This window comes from Xenopus laevis, chromosome 3S (genome assembly GCF_017654675.1).
Source record: "Xenopus laevis strain J_2021 chromosome 3S, Xenopus_laevis_v10.1, whole genome shotgun sequence".
Taxonomy (NCBI): Eukaryota; Metazoa; Chordata; class Amphibia; order Anura; family Pipidae; genus Xenopus; species Xenopus laevis.
This window is the reverse complement of record NC_054376.1, coordinates 103,597,294-103,616,675: the sequence shown is the minus strand read 5'-3', so window position 1 is coordinate 103,616,675 and position 19,382 is coordinate 103,597,294. Positions and strand designations below refer to the sequence as shown.

At 39.6% G+C, this 19,382-nt stretch overlaps 1 protein-coding gene across 1 annotated transcript; it reads left to right on the top strand.

The window, feature by feature from the left end:
* The first annotated feature begins 3,457 nt into the window (after positions 1 to 3,457).
* On the top strand, positions 3,458 to 18,465 carry stc2.S (stanniocalcin 2 S homeolog). Its single transcript, XM_018256137.2, has 4 exons — positions 3,458 to 3,815; positions 14,560 to 14,702; positions 15,012 to 15,223; positions 16,986 to 18,465. Exons 1-4 carry the CDS (start codon positions 3,656 to 3,658, stop codon positions 17,389 to 17,391), a joined length of 921 nt encoding a protein of 306 aa, XP_018111626.1. The 5' UTR covers positions 3,458 to 3,655; the 3' UTR covers positions 17,392 to 18,465.
* The last annotated feature ends 917 nt before the right edge of the window (positions 18,466 to 19,382 follow it).

Below are 19,382 nucleotides of genomic sequence, written 5' to 3'. Positions count from 1 at the left end.
AAAATGAGGACATTTATCAACTTTGAAAAAGCTATGGGCGAAATGCGCATCTGGGTGGACTTGGAGCAATATTAAGTTGAGGACTAAAGGATTGTGCAGTGCCAGGTGATTGCCTTCATTGTAGGCTCTAAATTTTGTGACATGATTTATTTTTTGTTAATGCCGGAAGGCAACTGGAGCGTTGGGCATAAATTTCTCATTGATCAATACTTATCACCTATTTATTATTTGTATGGGAATCTTTTTTGAATCCTTAACAGTACCCGGGTACTCAATTAAATGTGTTATTATCTTTACCGTTAGTGAAATAAATGGATTGATGCTCCACCTAACACATTGCTGCTATGTCCAGTTTTCTTATATGTATGTGTATTTTAAATTTGGAATAAATAAAGTGTGTTTTACCTAATATATTCCCAGTAGTGAGACCCCCTGTTTAAGTAATTCTCCGCTATACGAATTATTTTCTCCTTAAATGTAAATTGGCGATGTCCCTGCGGATGAGATTTCTGGTGAATTTTCACTAGCGACGGGCATTTTTCCCTTTAGTAAATCTGCAATCCAAACCGGTACACGACCGTGAGGACTTCAGGAACATCATCAACGGTGGAACCATACATTTAAAACATATGCAGCTACATTATTATATTTAAAATACAAATAGCGGGCAGGGGAATGTGTTGCTTAACGCATTTCGTGACTACTATGTCATTTCATCAGAAGCATGGGCGCCCTCTACAGGCATCTCATATAAATACCATTACCAATAAGAACATGAAAAACACCTGTTTAAAAAGTCACGATAGGTGAATCAGCACAAAAAATGGGTCTGCGGGTGTGCATCACAAACCATAATATAGATCAATAGATAATTAATTATACATGTTATGTAATATACAGAAAAACACAAAAGTCATATGTGATATAATGTACATTGCTACAGTGCAGTGTCAACTTTTGAGTCTGACAGTTAGCCCATGGCACATTATAGAATGCTCTGTTTTCGACTATGCACTGAAATGACTACAGTGGTTGCATCATAGACTTGTTTCCCATGGTAGGCACTAAATAAAGACTAATAAAGTCTGCACCCTGTGGAATATAATAAATCCTGCAGAATCTTTAGCTGTTTATATAGAACTTGTGTCATACTACCCGAAAGAGGGTATAAACAAGCTGTGCTTGATAAAACCTATTTAGCATCCGGGAGTTTCCTGGAGTACATTTAGAAATGTCTTGTATGTACAATAAAACATGATATATATATATATATATATATATATATATATATATATATTATTATTATTATTATTAACATGTATTTATATAGCGCCAACATATTGCGTAGCACTGTAAAGTAAATGTGATTATACAACTACATATATACATATATATATATATATATATATATATATATATATATATATATATATATATATATATATATACATAAAGTTAATTTTTTAAGAACTGGGTTACTACAGGTATGGGACCTGTTATCCAGAATGCGACCCGAGCCTTTCTGGATAGCAGATCTTTCCATAATTTGGACCTTCTAAGTCTACTAGAAAATCATGTGAACATTAAATAAATACAATTAGTGATGGGCGAATTTATTCGCCAGGCGCGAATTCGCTGCAAATTTGCGCGAAACGCCAGCAAAAATTTGCGGCAAAAAATTCGCCGGCGTCAAAAAAAAATTTTCCTAAAAAACGGGCGCCGGCGTCGAAAAAACGGGCACCGGCGTCAAAAACGAGACAAATTCGCCCATCACTAAATACAATAGGTTGGTTTTGCTTCCAATAAGGATTAATTATATCTTATTTTGCATCATGTACAATGTACAGGTATGGGACCTGTTATCCAGAATACTCGGGACCTGGGGCTTTCCGGATAACGTATCTTTCCATAATTTGGATCTTCAAGCCTTAACTCTACTAGAGAATCATGTAAACATTAAATAAACCCAATAGGCTGATTTTGCTTCCAATAAGTCCATTATAATTAATTATATCTTATTGTGGATCTGGTACAAGGTACTGTATTATTATTATAGAGAAAAAGGAAATCATTTTTAAAAATTTGGAGTATTTGAATAAAAGGGAGTCCATGGGAGATGACCTTTCTGTAATTCGGAGCATTCTGGATAACGGGTTTCCAGATAACTGATCCCATACCTGTACCAGGATTATTACATGAAGCTTTATTTTGCAATATATGCAAGGCTTAAAGGAGACGTAAACCCTAAAAATGAATGGCTAAAAATGCCAAATTTTATATAATGAACTTATTGCACCAGCCTTAAGTTTCAGTTTGTCAATAGCAGCAATGATCCAGGACTTCAAACTTGTCACAGGGGGTCACCATCTTGGAAAGTGTCTGTGACACTCACATGCTCAGTGGGCTCTGAGCAGCTGTGGAGAAGCTAAGCTTAGGGGTTGTCACTAATTATCAAGCAGAAAATGAGGTTGGTCTGTAATATAAACTGATGCTACAGGGCTGATTATTAAATTCTGATGCTAATTGCACTGGGTTCTGTGCTGCCATGTAGTAATTATCTGTATTTATTACTTATATTGTGGCATTTCTATTCTATGTGTACTGTATATTTTGAGATAGTCCCTAAACTCAGTAACTGACAGCAGCATGTGCAGTGCATCAGCAGAAAAGAAGATGGGGAGCTAATAGGGTATCTTCAGGGGCACTAATCTTTACTGCTAAAGAGCTGTGGTTGATTTAGACAGGTACAGCCACCCAAAAAATAATGTACAACATTTATAACCTACTTCTTTAGTTAGGCTTTAGTTCTCCTTTAATTTTATTTTTTAGATTTGTATACCTTTTAGTACTTGTATTTGGTGTTTTCCTATTTTTGGGTGAAGTTCTAAAAGCAATTGCTGTTAGCCCTTATAGTACAAAGGTCCCCTGTTATATGTATGTAAGAGAACCCCATCTCCCATTGTTTCATTCACAGGATACTATGAAATGAAAGAAATTGAACGTTGATTAGAATCACATTTTCTTTAATTATGCAAAAAAATGTTTTTGTTTTTAATGAGGTCCCTACTTACACACACATTACTTTAATGCAGTATTTTCAAGTTTCTATCAAGAGCACAGTTTTGGAATGATACCTATTTTATTCTAATATCTGGCAGCTATAAGATTCTACTTTAGATTGATCTTTAGTGGGGGGGTTTTTCCCCTAAACCGGTTGTTTTTAAAGGAAAATAATGTACTTGTTCCCCTCATATAAAACAGAGAGGGGAAGGAAGTGACTAGCAAGGAAGGGGACCAAGATATGAAACCTCTGTCTGTGCAGCAAGTTGACACCTCTAAGCCACTTCTGTGTAGTAGTGTGGGCTGAATCCCGCCCACTAATGTTGTCAACCCAGTTTGCCACTCCGATTGGCCGGTCCTGAAGACAACACCTGCTTGATTTCTTCATTCAAGTGACAGCAACGCTTGCAGGGGATATTTGAGGCACCATCCCTCCCTGCTCCCAAATCATTCCCAGCACTAGGAGAGCAGATCAAGTTGCACTCTCAGTGAGAAGAGCTAGGGACAGGGCTGCAGCAGTACAAGCTGATCGTTCTCTCTCAGTCGCTCACAGGCACCCAGTGAACAGTGTTAAGGTTTAAAGAGACACAAGACCATGTGCGTAGAACTTCTCAACAGACTGGTAACTCTGGGGCTGGTGTTCGCAAGCTTTAGCGCAGCCTTTGGAACAGATGCTACAGATCTGCCTGAAAACGCTCAGGAGAGAGACAAGCTGCCTGGACAGCAAAAAGGACGACTTTCCCTGCAGAACACAGGTATGACCGGGGAACTCCTTCATCTTTAGAGTGTTAGCTCTATGGGACAGGGACTCTTATATAATTGAAGACAGGGGTGCCCAAAAGGTAGATTCGGATCATTAGACCTTCAGCTGGTGATCAGTAGATCTCAAAACACTGTCAAGCAACAGCTTGTCTAAATCATCCTCCTACTTCATACTTTTCATTCAGATATTTATTATGTTAAAATTACATAAGAACTATTGTTTGTTAAATATAGCAATACACATTTTCCCATATATCCATATTTAAGTAATATTTTCCATGGAACAGAATGCTTTTCGGGATGCAGATCATAATGGGACAACATCACTAAAAGTAGATCTCGCATTAGTAAACTATGGGCATGCCTGATTTAAGGTGTTAACACTTTATCTCAGTTACTTGGTATATATTTATATTTATTTGTGCTATCACTCTATTGTAAAAATGTACACTGCTGTGTGCTCGGTAGCCCTATATAAATAAATACATACCTGATACAAGTCACCTTCACAGCTTAATAAAAAATAAATGCGCCTGTAGGAACCATTGGCAACACATATTACTGATCTGCCAGTACACTATTTAAGCTTTAAAACAGGCATTGTGTTACTTGAAATCACTTTTGAATTCAATAGTATTTTTATTTTCATGCATGAAAACTGTCCCGTTATCTTACTGCTTGATTTTTGCCTAAACGTGGTAAAAATTGTGTTTTTAGAAAAGTTTACAGCTCTTCTACTGTAGCAGAACTACGGCAGCAACTGGGAATGCTGGGATTTGAAGTCCTGTCCCCTCCAAAATACAGCCTTGTTTAGAAAGCCATGCTTTCCAGTAGTGGATCATTATGAGCTGCCTGATGACAAGCGCTGTGATTTAATGTATGTGATTGTCAGATGTTACAGTATCATCCCGGTTGAGTTACAGGGCTCTCTAGAAAACCACGTGCTGCCTGTGGATTCCTGGGAAGGAATGTTACTCTCTCTCTCCTCACTGGGGGATTGCAGGGTTAATGGTCTTGCTTCTTCTGCAAAGGAGGGAAAAAAAAAGTCCCCAGAGTAGTAAATATGTTGGTGTTGTGTCTGACAACAAAGCTGAGAAAAACTTTTACAAGAAATGTCCTGACTGCTCTTTCTAAAACATGCCAGTGACATTTCTCGGTTCCAGGATACTTTGAGGAGTTTGCCCCAAACATTTGAATAGAGGGCACCATAACAATTAATACAGCTATAGGATCCCTTATCCGGAAACCTGATATCCACAAAGCTCCGAATTTACAGAATGGCTGTCTCCCATAGACTCCATTTTATCCGAATAATCCAAATTTTTTAAAATGATTTCCTTTTTCTCTGTAATAATAAAATAGCAGCTTATACTTGATCCAAACTAAGGTCTAATTAATCCTTATTGGAAGCAAAACCAGCCTATTGGGTTTATTTAATGTTTACATGAATTTCTAGTAGATTTAAGGCATGAAGACCCAAATTACGGAAAGATCCGTTATCTGGAAAACCCCAGGTCCCGAGCATTCTGGATAACAGGTCCCATACCTGTATTCATTTTATTTATAAATAGAAGGTATTCACGTGTGTACATATTTTTTTTTTTTTTAAAAACACTTGCACCCAAAGGGAGCTATTGCATTATCCCTGAAGCTGGAGGAGGGGTAACAAAGCCGTTCTCTTTAATCCTATAGCGCCTTTCTTGCACTGCTTTCAGTTCCTGATCCTTAGAGCTTACAGTTTGGTGCCTTAGTGCAGGGAAATACAGGCCTCAAGGTGGGGCACATTTACTAAGCTCGATTGAAGGATTAGAAGGAAAAATGCTTAGAATTTCAAAGTATTTTTTTGGCTATTTCGACCTTCGACTACAACTTTTACTTTGATTCGAACGATTCGAACTAAAAATCGTTCAACCATTCGATAGTCTAAGTACTGTCTCTTTAAAAAAAAACTTCGACCACCTACTTCACCACCTAAAACCTACCGAGCACCAATGTTAGCCTATGGGGAAGGTCCCCATAGGCTTTCTAGGCAATTTGGGATTGAAGGAAAATCGTTCAATCGATGGATTAAAATCTTTCGAATCGTTCAATTCAAAGGATTTAAACATCGATCTAACGAATTGCGGTAAATCCTTCGACTTCGATATTCGAAGTCGAAGGATTTAACTTCGAAGGTCGAATATCGAGGGTTAATTAACCCTCGATATTCGACCAACAGTAAATGTGCGCCAGTGAGTCAGTTTTACCTTTGCCATAAATCCTGAAGCAACGGATCTGGATCTATATGTCCAAAGAGCTTACAATCTCTCTTTCTTTCTCTCTTTTGTTTTCCTTTTGGCCCGGGGAAAGGAGTCCGCAAATGAAAAGCACCTCAAGCTTATGATTAATCACGAATAATAGTAGTGACAAATATCGTCGGAAACATTTCACAAAAGAATCCGTCCAACTTACACTGAAAGCCGTTGGTATTTCTAGCAAGTGGTTTCCCTTTCCCATAATAAGTATCAGCATTCCATTTCCGACTGCATGCCAAGTATTCTTTCTCTTTGGGCTGTGGGATTTCATATTCAAAACCATTTACACAGTCTAAATTAGAATCCCCGGGGGACTATATAGCTCAAGGTAATGGTTTTAGAAGTTTAATAACATCATATAATACACAAGAGCCATGAATATCATGTAAATGATATCCTTATAAACGGTGAGAAGTGATGTCATCAGTTATAAACGGTGAGTAGTGATGTCATTTTTGTCACATGACTCTCTAAAACTTGTGTATTATAATAAATAAAGTACTCCTTGTTGGAAAATATGAGGATATTAGAAGTAACCTCAGAGTTCCATGAGGCCTCATGCTTTTATATAGTCATGGAACTCCTCTGTGACTTATAATATCCTTATATTTTATAATAGGGGGTACTTTATTCACTATATACACACTATATAGACAGGATCAGAAAATACTGCTAACACTAGTTATTAATAATGATTGGCACATCATTATTCATCATGAAATTGATTGTTTTCTAGCGAAAATAGCTAATATGCAAGCATGGGCAACCTGCGTCCCTCCAGATATTGTGGAACTTCAAGTTTCACTACCATTCTGACAGTCCAAGTCTGACGGGGGTTCCTGGAGTGCCTCTGGGAGGCCACAGGTTGTCCATCAACAATAAGAAATAGCCACAAAATAAGCTTTTTCTGTAGCTCCTATGAATTTCTCTGGGGGTGGATGGTTGCTGCCACTCCCCTCTTCCAATACTCCCCTTCCCTGTCTGTTGCTTTGGCACCGGTGCCCTTCAGGGACACTCACATGTGAATCAGATCTCTGTCCATTTCTCAGCTTGCTGGAGCAGCACATGGTTTTGGGAACGGCTTCCTTTCAGATGCCAACACAAGCAGCACAGCCCGGTTCCCATTGCGAAGTACAAGCTGATTTAAAGCGGCATGTGGGTGATGACGAAATGTCTCCTTTTCTTGAATTGTGCTTTATTCGGCACAGGAATATTAATGTTCTCATCTGCTGCGTGTGAGTGTGTGTCTGCTTAGAATGCACATGTGCACAAAAGGTTAGGTACTTGTGGCACCCTGTAGGCATGGAGGTGAATTTTAAATTTTCCAAGTTGTAAATATTTTACATTTTTAATCTATGGTCCGTTGCAAGGGTCTGATGATCAGTGAGCATGTTTGTGCACCCACACCTGTACCCCAAACCTGAATGGCTACATATTCTCTTATCTGCTAGTAACGTTTCAAAAAAGACTGGTACTGAGGTCCTGTAGGCAAAAAAAAATCCCCCAGCAATCTAATTAAGGCAAATGAGTTTATAATACTTTTTATATAATGATCTTCTCAGCATCTTCCAAATGAATATATAAAGAAGAGCTGCCATATTGCTTTCCTACATTAAGGGGCAGATTTATTAAAGGGGTGGTTCACCTTTAAGTTAACTTTTAGTGTGTTATAGAATGTCAAATTCTAAGCAACTTTTCAATTGGTCTTCATTTTTTTTTTTTTTTATAGTTTTTGGATTATTTACAGTTTTATTTCTGATTCTTTCCAGCTTTGAGATGGGGTTCACTGACCCAGTCTAAAAACAAAATATCTCTCACAATATCACTCTCTGCATCATATTAAAAGTTACTTTTAAGGTGAACAATCCCTTTAAGGGTTGAATTGAAAATGTTATGGTCAAAACTCTCAAATTTGAATTGTAAATCATCCAAACGCAATACAAGTTTTAATTCAAATTCCAATTTTGAAATTTATCATACTCTGGCCCTTTAAAAACTCGAATTTGACTATTCGCCACCTAAAACCGGCCAAGTTCATGTATAAGTCAATGGGAGAGGTCCAGGTAGCAATTTGTTACTAGCCTTCAAGTTTTTGACATTCAAGTTTTTTTCAGAGAAAAAAAGTGAATCAAGTTTGGTTGAAGTTTTCGGGTCAGTAAAATTTATCCGAGTTTTAGATATTCGATCTTTTTTAATAACCCCCCAATCGAATTTTGAATAAAATCTAATTTATTAGAGTTTAAAAAAGATCACATGAATTCGAAATTCGACCTTTGATAAACCTGCCTCTAACAGTTGAAAACCTATTGCTCATGATGGATATTGTGCTTTTGTTTTTGGACAAAAAACTAATAAGATTTGACCAAATATCTGCATTTTTGTACAGGATTGAGATTAAGCTAAATCCTTTGTGATGAGCCAAACCAAATCTGAACCTTAGGTCATGCGACTTCAGCTAGACTGAAAGGGGGAAAGGGTTAATTATTCTTTGTTCTGAAGGTAAAGACACCCTAAGCCTGCAGGATATTGGCATTAAAAACCATAGAACATGTGTTCTAAGATGTGCTGTGATACAATGTGCCACCATTGGCCCCCAAGAGCCATTTTTGAGCCCCATCATTTTTGTGCACTACCAACTGCTGGTGTTTGACCACAAGCCTCAGGATCTCCAGAGAAAATGCATTTATTTCTCACAGGAGACCAAAAGGTTAACGACCACTATAACTTGGTGCTTGGTCCTATTTTATTTCATTGCTCTACAGAACTAATGCTCTTTCATAAAACCGTGATTAAAATAATACTGTCAGCATTTGATTTCTATGAATGTTTATTTCATTAAGCCATTTAGAGGCCAGCAGAGTGCTATGTGCAGCCAAGAATTCAATGAGAAACCAAAACATTTGGGCTAAAAATCATTTATTTTTGAAGAAGAAGAGATTATTGTTCCAGCGGTGGCACAAGATGCACCAGGGCTGCACTGAGAGCTACTCAAGGAATGTAGAAGCTTATTTTGCACGGATCTTTACTACTAGTAGCCACCAGTCTCCATGCTAGAATGACGGCAGATGTATAAAGCATACACTAATTCCATAGTGTCAGGTTTTGTAGAGACCAACATCTTTCATTACCATGAACATGTTCTCAGTAATCTGAGAGAGTAGGGGATGTTATTAAAACATTTATGAGGTTGTGTTACTTAGAAACTCCCTCAGACAAGCTCTTCTGTTACTGTGCTACACAACATTACAGCATACGCATGGCTCACACCTTCTATAAATTACAGATGAGTTCGTTGTCACCCAGGGTCTGGCATGAGGTCACAAATGGGTGGTGGAGAAACACCAGTGCTTGCCCCCCATGAGAGGGTGGAGTGGTGAGGTAATGGGACATACCTGAAGGAAAGGATAGGGTGGGTTGGGGGGGCAGGGCCTAGGGAGGGAACTGGTTGTGATAGGTGCAGGGATTGGGGTGGGGAATTTACTGTGCTGGCCAAGTATGGAAGGACTAGGAATGACATGGCTGGTATATTTGTAATACTTGTAATACCTGTCTTCCTTTAATTCATTAAAGGAGAAGGAAAGGTTAAAACTAAGTAAGCCTTATCAGAAAGGTCCATCTAAATATACCAGTAAACCCCCAAAGTAATGTTGCTCTCAGTCCCCTGTCAAAAGAAACACTGCATTTCTTTCCTTCTATTGTGTACACATGGGCTTCTGTATCAGACTTCCTGCCTTCAGCTTAAACCTCATTGCCCTGGGCAAGAGCATGCTCAGTTTGTTCCTCTTCCCCCACCCCTCCCTTCTCTACTGTAATCTGAGCCCAGAGCAGGGAGAGACTCAGGCAGGAAGTGATGTCACACCATGTTAATACTGCAGCTCCTATCCTAAACAAACAGAGAGTTTTTAGAGCTTTTTACTCAGGTATGGTAAAACATTCTACAGAATAAATATAGCATTCTAGCTTGCACTATTGCAGCTAATCTATTGGCAATAAAATGCCTCTGTACCTTTCCTTCTCCTTTAAACTCCTATTTCTGACTGATAATCACCCGACCCAAAAGTCCCCCTGAGTTTGCAAGTGGGTTCCATTGAGATTCAAGGGAAGGAGGTAAATTCCAAGCATTCTGCTACCATCCACCAAGATGGATATCATTGGGCTTATTTTGCGCTGATTTACTAATAGTAGAAACCAGTCTCCATGCTAGAAATGACAGCAGATGTATAAAGCATACACTAATTCCATAGTGTCAGGTTTTGTAGAGCCCAACCTCTTTCGTTGCCATTAACATGTTCTCAGTAAAGTCCCCCTGAGTATGCAAGTGGGTTCCATTAAGATTCAAGGGAAGGAGGTAAATTCCAAGCATTATGCTACAGTCCACCAAGATGGATATCATTGGGCATTGGGGCTGGCCCAAGGTAGTTTGGCTCCCTAGGCAAGGGTTCCAATCAGCAGCACACACCCCCCCCCCCCCCCCCGTTCTGCATTTCCCACCTTACCATTGTGGTTTTTTAATAAAAGAAAACGAATTATGAAATCACACTTTTCATTTATATAAATATGTAATGTTTACAAACAAAAATAAGGTCATTAATATTGCCCCAAGATGGTAGGCCCAAGCCCCCTATCTGTACCTGTGCCAGCAGCCAATGAGCCCACATCTATCACATCTATCAACACTGACCAAGCCCCACCTGTACCTGTGCCAGCCCAGCAGCCATTAGCCATCAATATAGCCCCCAAGGCAGCAGGCCCAAGCCCCCCCATCTGTACCAGCAGCCAACAATTAGCCTAGCCATATCCCTCAATACTGATGCCCAAGCCCACACCCCCACCTGTACCTGTACCAGCCCAGCAGCCATCAATATTTCCCCCAAGGCGGCAGGCCCAAGCCCCTCATGATCTGTACCTGTGCCAGCCAGCATAAAAGCCCAAACCCAGCACCAGCAGGACAGGTCTTCAGCATGAGTTCTCCCTCTAGCGTGCACAGGTTCTCTCTGCTGCTGCCCAACCAATCCATTGCAATGACATGACTGGCGCCCGATGTATGGAGTCGTCAGGTGCTGCAGCCTACTGTGCATGCATGTTAGCGCGTCAGCATGGAAGGCGCCAAGTCATGCTCCAGGGTGGGGGAGCGCCTTCAGAATTTAAACCAGCTAAAACAAACCCCAGAGGGGGTTGGGGCATGTGATTTTTATAATGCCGTTAAAGGACAAGGAAAGGCAAAAAAATACAATCCCATTTTTACTTTCTTTAATGAAAAAGAAACCTATCTCCAATATACTTTAATTAAAAAATGTGTACTGTTTTTATAAGAAACCTGACTGTATGCAGTGAAATTCTCCCTTCATTTACTGCTGTGGATAGGAATTGTCAGACGGTCCCTAACTGCTGAGCAGGGAAACAATCATACTTATGAACAGCAGGGGGAGCCCTCGCCTTACTTCCCAGCTATGCAGAACTCAAGCAGCTTTGTTTATAACGATCCCTAAGCAGCCCAGACCACACTGAGCATGTGCACAGTCTTAGTCTTGCAAAGATGTTTAACAAAGTTACAAGATGGTGACCCCCTGTAGCCAATTTTGAAAGCATAAATCATTTGTTTGATTAGGCTTTGTGGTTCAGTAAGTTCATGTTTATGTTTAGCATACAAAATACAGCATTTCTCGCCTTATTCTATTTTAGACTTTCCTTGACCTTTTAATAAAGGTCAAGTGAACAGAATAGTAAAAATGAAAAAAAAAAAAAATTCCCCAAGAAGTGTGCCGCCCCAGCGATTGCACCCTAGGCGGTTGCCTACCCTGCCCACCCCTTGGCCCAGCCCTGTTGGGCATCAAGACACTCTGAAACACCCTCTGTGATCTTGATTATAATCCCTCCATTATAATCTAAAAGAACAACACAGCTGTACGTTTGTTTTGGGCAATGTGTTACATTTCTGTGATGTTCTGTTTAAACTTTCACTTTCTCTTTTCCCTATGGATTTGTACAAGAAAAATATTAAGCTCAAATTGTATATTTATTTTTATATTGATCTATTTCTGCAAGTATAAAGGTGGCAACCAGTCTAAGCAGCCGTTGTCTCTCTGGCAGGCTGGCCACATGCTTCCCTTTTCCTGAACATAGGATTCCTATGGTGTCACAATCAAATAAATAACTATTCTGGATGAACAGGGGTGCATCAGGAATTAAAAACGTTCAGGAAATAAATTCATGATGCTGGTATAAATGCAATTACAGATGACCTGAGTAAGTACAGCTGCATTGGGCATAACTTCCATATGAACAAATCCATTCATGCATGCATTTCTTAACCTCAAGGATTGAAAAAACAAAAAAAAACAAACAATAAAAGAGGTTTTACTGGAACTAGTTGCATGCTTAGAACAGGGTATGGAAACAATATGTCACTAAAACTAGACTAAAGTTCTGTCCCTTGAGCCCCCAGACATTGCTTGCATTCCAGTCTTAACAAAACATCACCTGACGGATTTCCAGCATGTGTCTGTTGTAGGAAATGGAAAAGTGGGAGAGTTGGAGAGTACAAGTGCAACGTGAGTAGGACACGGATTACGTTACCGTGGGATTCCAAGGACATCATTTTAATGTCCTCAGCCAAAGCCAAGCAGGGTTCATGCCAAACCATTGCATCAGCCATCACATCTACTCCCTGCACAGCCTCATCAGGGACCATGTCCATAATACAAAACATGGAAAAACATTTGCCTGTTTTGTAGATTTCAGAAAGGTTTTCAACTTGGCACCCAGGTTCATTTCTGAGACTTCTGGAGAGTGGAATAGAAGGGAAGACATATGAAGCTCATATACAGTATTAAGAACCAATCCATCGTCAAGGTTAACAGGAAGAGAACCCAGTAGTCCCAGACAGGGCTGCAACCTCAGTCCAACGCTATTTAATATATACATGAATGAACTAGCAGCAGCCTTCGATTCCTCCTCGGCACAAGGACTGAAACTGAATGACACTGAAGTGAAGTTCCTTCTATATTCTATAGTATTTGACAGTGTAATCACTCCAATCCTATTCGACTATGCCTGTCGGGCCAAGCTGGGCAGATTTCCCCTACTGTTTGCCATACAGAAGAGGGCTGGGCACACTTACAGAACCGCAGCACCATGAGCTACCACCATAAAGCCTGGACGAACAACGAGACTCAGGGCAAACCATGTGCCCTGAAACAAATGATTCGCACTCTGCCCATCCAAGACTCCCACCAACTGACAAAAGGCCACAAACAATAAACAAATCCCAATAGCAATACATCTGTGATTGGAGGAAGGAAATCTCAAACTCCCTGAATACATAATACTGGTCCCATATGTGCAAAGGCTACAGAACCCCAAAGACAGACATATCAGGGACCCACACTCATGGAGATTGAACTGGGACTGCACAGACAGACGTACAGGCCCACATGGTGCAGACTGTGCCAGTAATGTGACCAGGAGGCAGTGGAGGATGAGGCCCACTTCCTGCTACAGTGCCTCCAAATTGTAAAAATGTTGTAAGCATGACAAATTGACAGAAGCTAACTTACTGTTTTATGGATTTGTAGTAACGCCCCCCCAATTTGCAAAAGTGTTGTATACACAGTAAAGAAAAAATGTTATTGCACTATAAAAACCTATCGACATTTTTATTATGGTGGCAGAAAAAAAATCTGTAAAATTGTTGTGCATACGACATTTTCAAAAAAGGTTGTACATACGACAAAAAAATAGCCACCACTTTTTAACATTTTTTTAAATTCCTCAGTAGAGATGCCAAAAAAGACCTTAGGATGCATAACACTTATAAAAGAGACAATAGAAAGTCCTTGGGCCCCTCTTTTTGTCACCCAAACACACCTATATCCTTATGTCAATTCAAATAACCCCTTTTATATATCTCTCAACCTTTTCCTATTGAACCCTGTGTAGGCCCCTTTGTCTGGCAGTTTTTTTTTCTCTTCGGTAACCAATGTAATATGTGTTGGTGGTGTTCTTATACATTATGTCACACATTATCTATGCTCTAACTTTTTTTAAATATATTTAAACACCACATCACAACTGGAAACAACATGTGCGGTGACTTTAATTGTTCCTATAGCATGATGACAGGACAAGTGTTAATGCATAGGGCTCAGAAACTGAACTGGTGGTGTCCCAATATAAGAGTCATATCAAGTAGGGTGTGTTATAAATAATAACCCATCACAAAGCTTATAGTATGCACTATGAAAAGTCTGAAGTATGAATGTTCTTTGGCCTTTATAACTGGAGTGTAGTCTACTGCTCATTTATGACCACTGAACTTTTCATTGACTACCGGGAGAAGCAAAAATGTCCAATGTTGTTTACAATTTCCATGTAAATAAATGTCACATACCTTTATGTTGTCATACTGTGGGTCTGTTTTAATCTGCGACTGCTTTTATTGCAGCTGAGATACAGCACTGCCTGGTGAGTGCAGGAGATGTCGGATGTGGGGTCTTTGAATGCTTCGAGAACAATTCATGTGAGATCCGAGGATTGCACGAGATCTGCATGACCTTCTTACACAACGCTGGGAAATTTGATGCTCAGGTAAATAAAATAATTATTATAATACAAAAAAAATTTAGTTTGTAACACATACGAATAACCAAGGTGTCCCCTTGGAAGTGCAGAAAAGGTTTTGTTTACTGATGAGCAGGCATTTTGGGAGTCAGCTCCCACCCTCTTGGGATAACTGGAATAAAGTTTGCATGGAATGAATGTGGTTAATTTAAAAGTTTGACAATCTGAGGTAGACTGCGGACAATGGCTGCAGATCATACAGGCGCTAACTGTGTTTCATTGAGTATAACGATAGCTCCCTAGCTAAACTAACTGGCACAATCAATTTCTTTGCAGGGGAAGTCATTTATAAAAGATGCTCTGAAGTGCAAAGCTCATGCACTGAGACACAAGTTCAGCTGCATCAGCCGTAAGTGCCCCGCCATAAAGGAGATGGTGTACCAGCTGCAGCGGGAATGTTATGTCAAGCACGACCTCTGCTCTGCTGCCAAGGAAAATGTCCAAGTGATTGTGGAGATGATTCACTTCAAAGACCTCCTGTTACATGAGTAAGTGACGATGATCACAGAGAGTTGTGCTTCTGCCAAGCTCAATTCTTGGCCACTGCAGCCTGGATTTCTTGTTACCGGGATTTCTAAGCCGGTGGCACAGAGTGGTCATTAGCAGTGGCTCAGCATCCACACTGTTCCCTGCGTCAAGGCCCGCTGGCATATTTAAAAGGTCTTAGCATATTCTGACACCTGATGTTCACCGAGTTGCTGAGTGAAAAGAGGAAAAGAACATGAGATACAAAATGGAATAAATCATGATGGTTAAGTGCACTTTATGACGTGGATAATTGTAACTAAGTGTTAGCAATAGGAATGCACCAAATCCACTATTTTGGATTCAGCCGAGTCCCCGAATCCTTCTTGAAAGATTTGGTCGAATACCGAATCAAATCCTAATTTGCATATGCAAATTAGGGGTGGGAAGGGGTTAACATTTTTTACATCCTTGTTTTGTGACAAAAAGTCACTCGATTTCCCTCCCCACCCCTAATTTGTATATGCAAATTAGAATTCAGATTCGGTTTTGTTTTTAACCGAATCTTTCGTGAAGAAAAGTGGATTCGGTACATCCAGATTGCTAACACTTAGGGGCAGATTTACTAAACTCGAGTGAAGAATTCGAATGAAAAAAAATTTGAATTTCCAAGTATTTTTTTTGGGTACTTCGACCATCGAATTAGTCAAATTCGATTGAATCGAATGATTCAAACAATTCGAACTAAAAATCGTTCGAACTAAAAAGTACTGTCTCTTTAAAAAATAATTCGACTTCATACTTCGCCACTTTAAACCTACCGCGCTGTAATGTTAGCCTATGGGGACCTTCCCCAGCACTTTTCTAACCTTTTTTTGATCTAATAAAAATCCTTTGATCGATCGCTTAAAATCGTTCGATTCAAAGGATTTTATTGTTCGATCAAACGATTTTTTATTGGATCATTCGATCTAAGTATTTGCGTCAAATCTTTCAAATTCTGTATTCAAATTCGAAGGATTTCACTTCGAGGGTCGGATTCGAGGGGTTTTTTAACCCTCTAAATTCGACCCTTGATAAATCTGCCCTTAAGTTACAATTATCCACGGTTATAAAGTGCACTTAACCATCATTATCTTAATTTGCATATGCAAATTAGTATTCGGTTCAGCCAGGCAGAAGGATTCAGCCGAATCCTGCTGAAAAAAGGCTGGATCCTGGCCGAATCCCAAACTGAATCCTGGATTCGGAGCATCCCTCGTTAGTAATAAGACCTTAGCTTACATTCTGAGTATAAGATATCATGGGATAACAAGGCTTTTATCATGCATTTACTAACTTCAAAGGGAGGTGCTATGTGAGGGACAGCAAATCACCAGTGAAGGATTCAATGTGAGTAGGTCACCAAGTGTCCTTTCCAACTAATACAAGCTGTAACATTTTGGAATCTCTAGACAATCTCTAAAGAGGAAAACAAAGAGTTCAATTACGTTACTGTAGTGTAGCCTGTGCATCAAGGGCTGGAGACCTCTGCTTTGCAATTCTAGGAGACTGCCTGGAATTATTATTTTGGGGCTGGAATAAAAATTCTTAAATCTGTCCTAAATATATGTAAACTCCCTCTGTAATGTCTACAAGGATTTTTCAGACTACTATTTCCATGCCAATGCCATGCATTTTACAATTATAGTCTGCACTGTACTTATGGAGAAAGTTTATTTTCCCTTTACAATGACGGTGTAAGGGTCGTACTGAGATTATTGAACACCTGTATCTTTTTTTCAGGCCTTATGTTGACTTAGTGAACCTGCTGCTGACCTGTGGAGAAGAAGTGAGAGATGCCATTACACGCAGTGTGCAGTCACAGTGCACTCAGAACTGGGGAAGCCTCTGTTATATCCTAAGCTTTTGTACCTCTGCCATGCAGGGAGATAGTGCTGCTGTGCTGAGCCCCAGTCCAGCTAAAAAACAAGGAGACCCCATCAAACCTTTCCGCAGCCACAGTGAGCCTCCTTCTCAGGGTGATGCAGAACGTGATGGTGCCAAATCCTCCAAAAATGATAAGGATAAAAATATCAAAGCACATTCCAATTTTCATGCCCGTGCCAAGACTGGTTACAGCCCAAAACTGTCATTTAATGCCATGGAACGGGCTGATGAGCCGGCTGGTTTATCAGACATCCGAAGGTGAAAGAATAACTTCCATCAGAATGCTCCAGTTGCCCTTCTGGTGAGAAGCCCTTCATACACTTTCTATGGACATTCCAAGGTATTAACCATTCATGAAGGCAAAGCTATGCCTGCAATAAGTGCTGGAATTCCTCAGCTGTATCACTAGCTCCCAAGGAGAGGAGGGAGCAGATATCATAGTTTCCTATTTACACAATTAAATACTGTTTTATATTTTAATTATAGTAAATCTCGAATATCTCTGAAGACGTTTGGCTCTGCTGATTAAATTATTTAACTGAGATGTTGGGTTATCACTAAAGCTACCTAATAGTGTGTACAACATGTAGGGTCATTATATTGTCTTCCCCGTTCCTCTCTGGGTTCCCACCTGAAAGCCAACACAAGAGAATAAGGGAAAAAAAGAAGCATGATCCTGCGCCGATATGAATCCAAGCAAAACATTGAATGTCTTGTTCAACCAATCACCTCAGCATGCATGATATATATAATTATTATTTCATATTACAAGGATATATTTCCTTATCGTTATATAAGGAATACTGCTGCCATGGTGTGTGTGTGTGTGTTTGTGTGTGTGTGTGTGTGCATGTGTGGATTTACACATATATGGTGCACAGGTGTGTTCATATATTGATGTATACATCCGAATGTGTGCGGGTCTTTGGTTTGTGTGATGTTAAATGTTTTTGTTTGTTTACATGTATTCCTACTGGGTCAGTTGTTGCTGTTCATGTACATATTTAATGCAATATTTATTGTATTGTTCTTCCTTAAGCACACATATAGATATAGACGAATCCGTACACATGGACACACTTCCTATATACACACTCAAAGTATCCTACTCCAGTGCAGAGAGATACTGTTTTTGGTTTCTTTTTGTTTTTGTTTGTTTGTTTTTTTTAGCCATCACCTTTCCTGCCTTGTGTTGTACATAATTTATGCCACTAGTCCATTTTGTTAAGCGACCTAATGTAATTTTATACAGTCCTGTAATGTTGTTGACATCATAACACATTATTTATTGCTATAATTATTTTATTATTAATAAACTTTGTGTCATTGAGAGCTGTGTTTGAGGTTAAAATCGTGTGTAAAAAGAAAAGTTCCTCTGTGTTTTAAGGCCAGTTTTATGGGCCACTTAATTTGCCCTACGACATGCTTTGTTGGCTACAGCCACATGCGTGTTGAGTATTTTATACATATTAGGACACTGCAGCCAATTTGAGAAAAACTTGCTAGTAATTGTTTGGGAAACACGTGGACGTCATAAATAAACAGTGGATAAATTTGCACCTGGGCACTAACCAATCAGATAATTACGTTCAGAGCTCAACCTGCAGCTTGCTGTAAAAAACAAATCACCGATTGGTTTCTATGGGTTACCGCCCAGGTACAGATTTGCCCACTGTCTGTAAATGATGACCAGCACTGCACAGAGACCACACTGTTGTTTCAACGCAATGTGATACTTGGCACTACTATCACTCTCTTAGATATCAGCAGTGAGGTCAGGTCACTAGAACCCCCAGTACCAACGCCTGGTGCTGATTACAAGGGACCACTTTTAGCAACCTATTTATATTTGTGGCACCAGCTATAGGGTAAAAAATAGAGGACATATTGGTCTTTTGTCTCCAAACATCATATCAGGTTGCGTGGGGAAAATATATGTGGAACAATTACCAGTAGATATGTCATTCATGTCCAATCTGCAGCCACCAGCCATTTAGTAACAGCAACTTCCAGCATTTCATAACAGTCAAATTTTAGTGGGAATTTCTAGTTCAGCAAAGAGCTGCCGGATTGCTGAGTACAAATCATGGTGTATGTTTTATTTTCTCTGTAATAAAGTAGATGGGCCTTACCCTTGCTGCATTTACAGGGTGCTGTTTTTGACCTCACCCAAGGACCAGGTCTTTAAATGTTTGGCCAGCTTTAGTCTTAGATTTTAAAAGTTAGAAGAAGGAAAAGGAACTCCAGCAAAAT

What these genes read in the sequence shown, in the direction of transcription:
- stc2.S (XM_018256137.2), top strand. Translation starts at nt 3,656, where the DNA reads ATGTGCGTAGAACTTCTCAACAGACTGGTAACTCTGGGGCTGGTGTTC. An exon ending in CTGGGAAATTTGATGCTCAG is followed by an intron (nt 14,703 to 15,011) that starts GTAAATAAAATA and finishes ATTTCTTTGCAG; the next exon opens with GGGAAGTCATTTATAAAAGA. An exon ending in AAAGACCTCCTGTTACATGA is followed by an intron (nt 15,224 to 16,985) that starts GTAAGTGACGAT and finishes TCTTTTTTTCAG; the next exon opens with GCCTTATGTTGACTTAGTGA.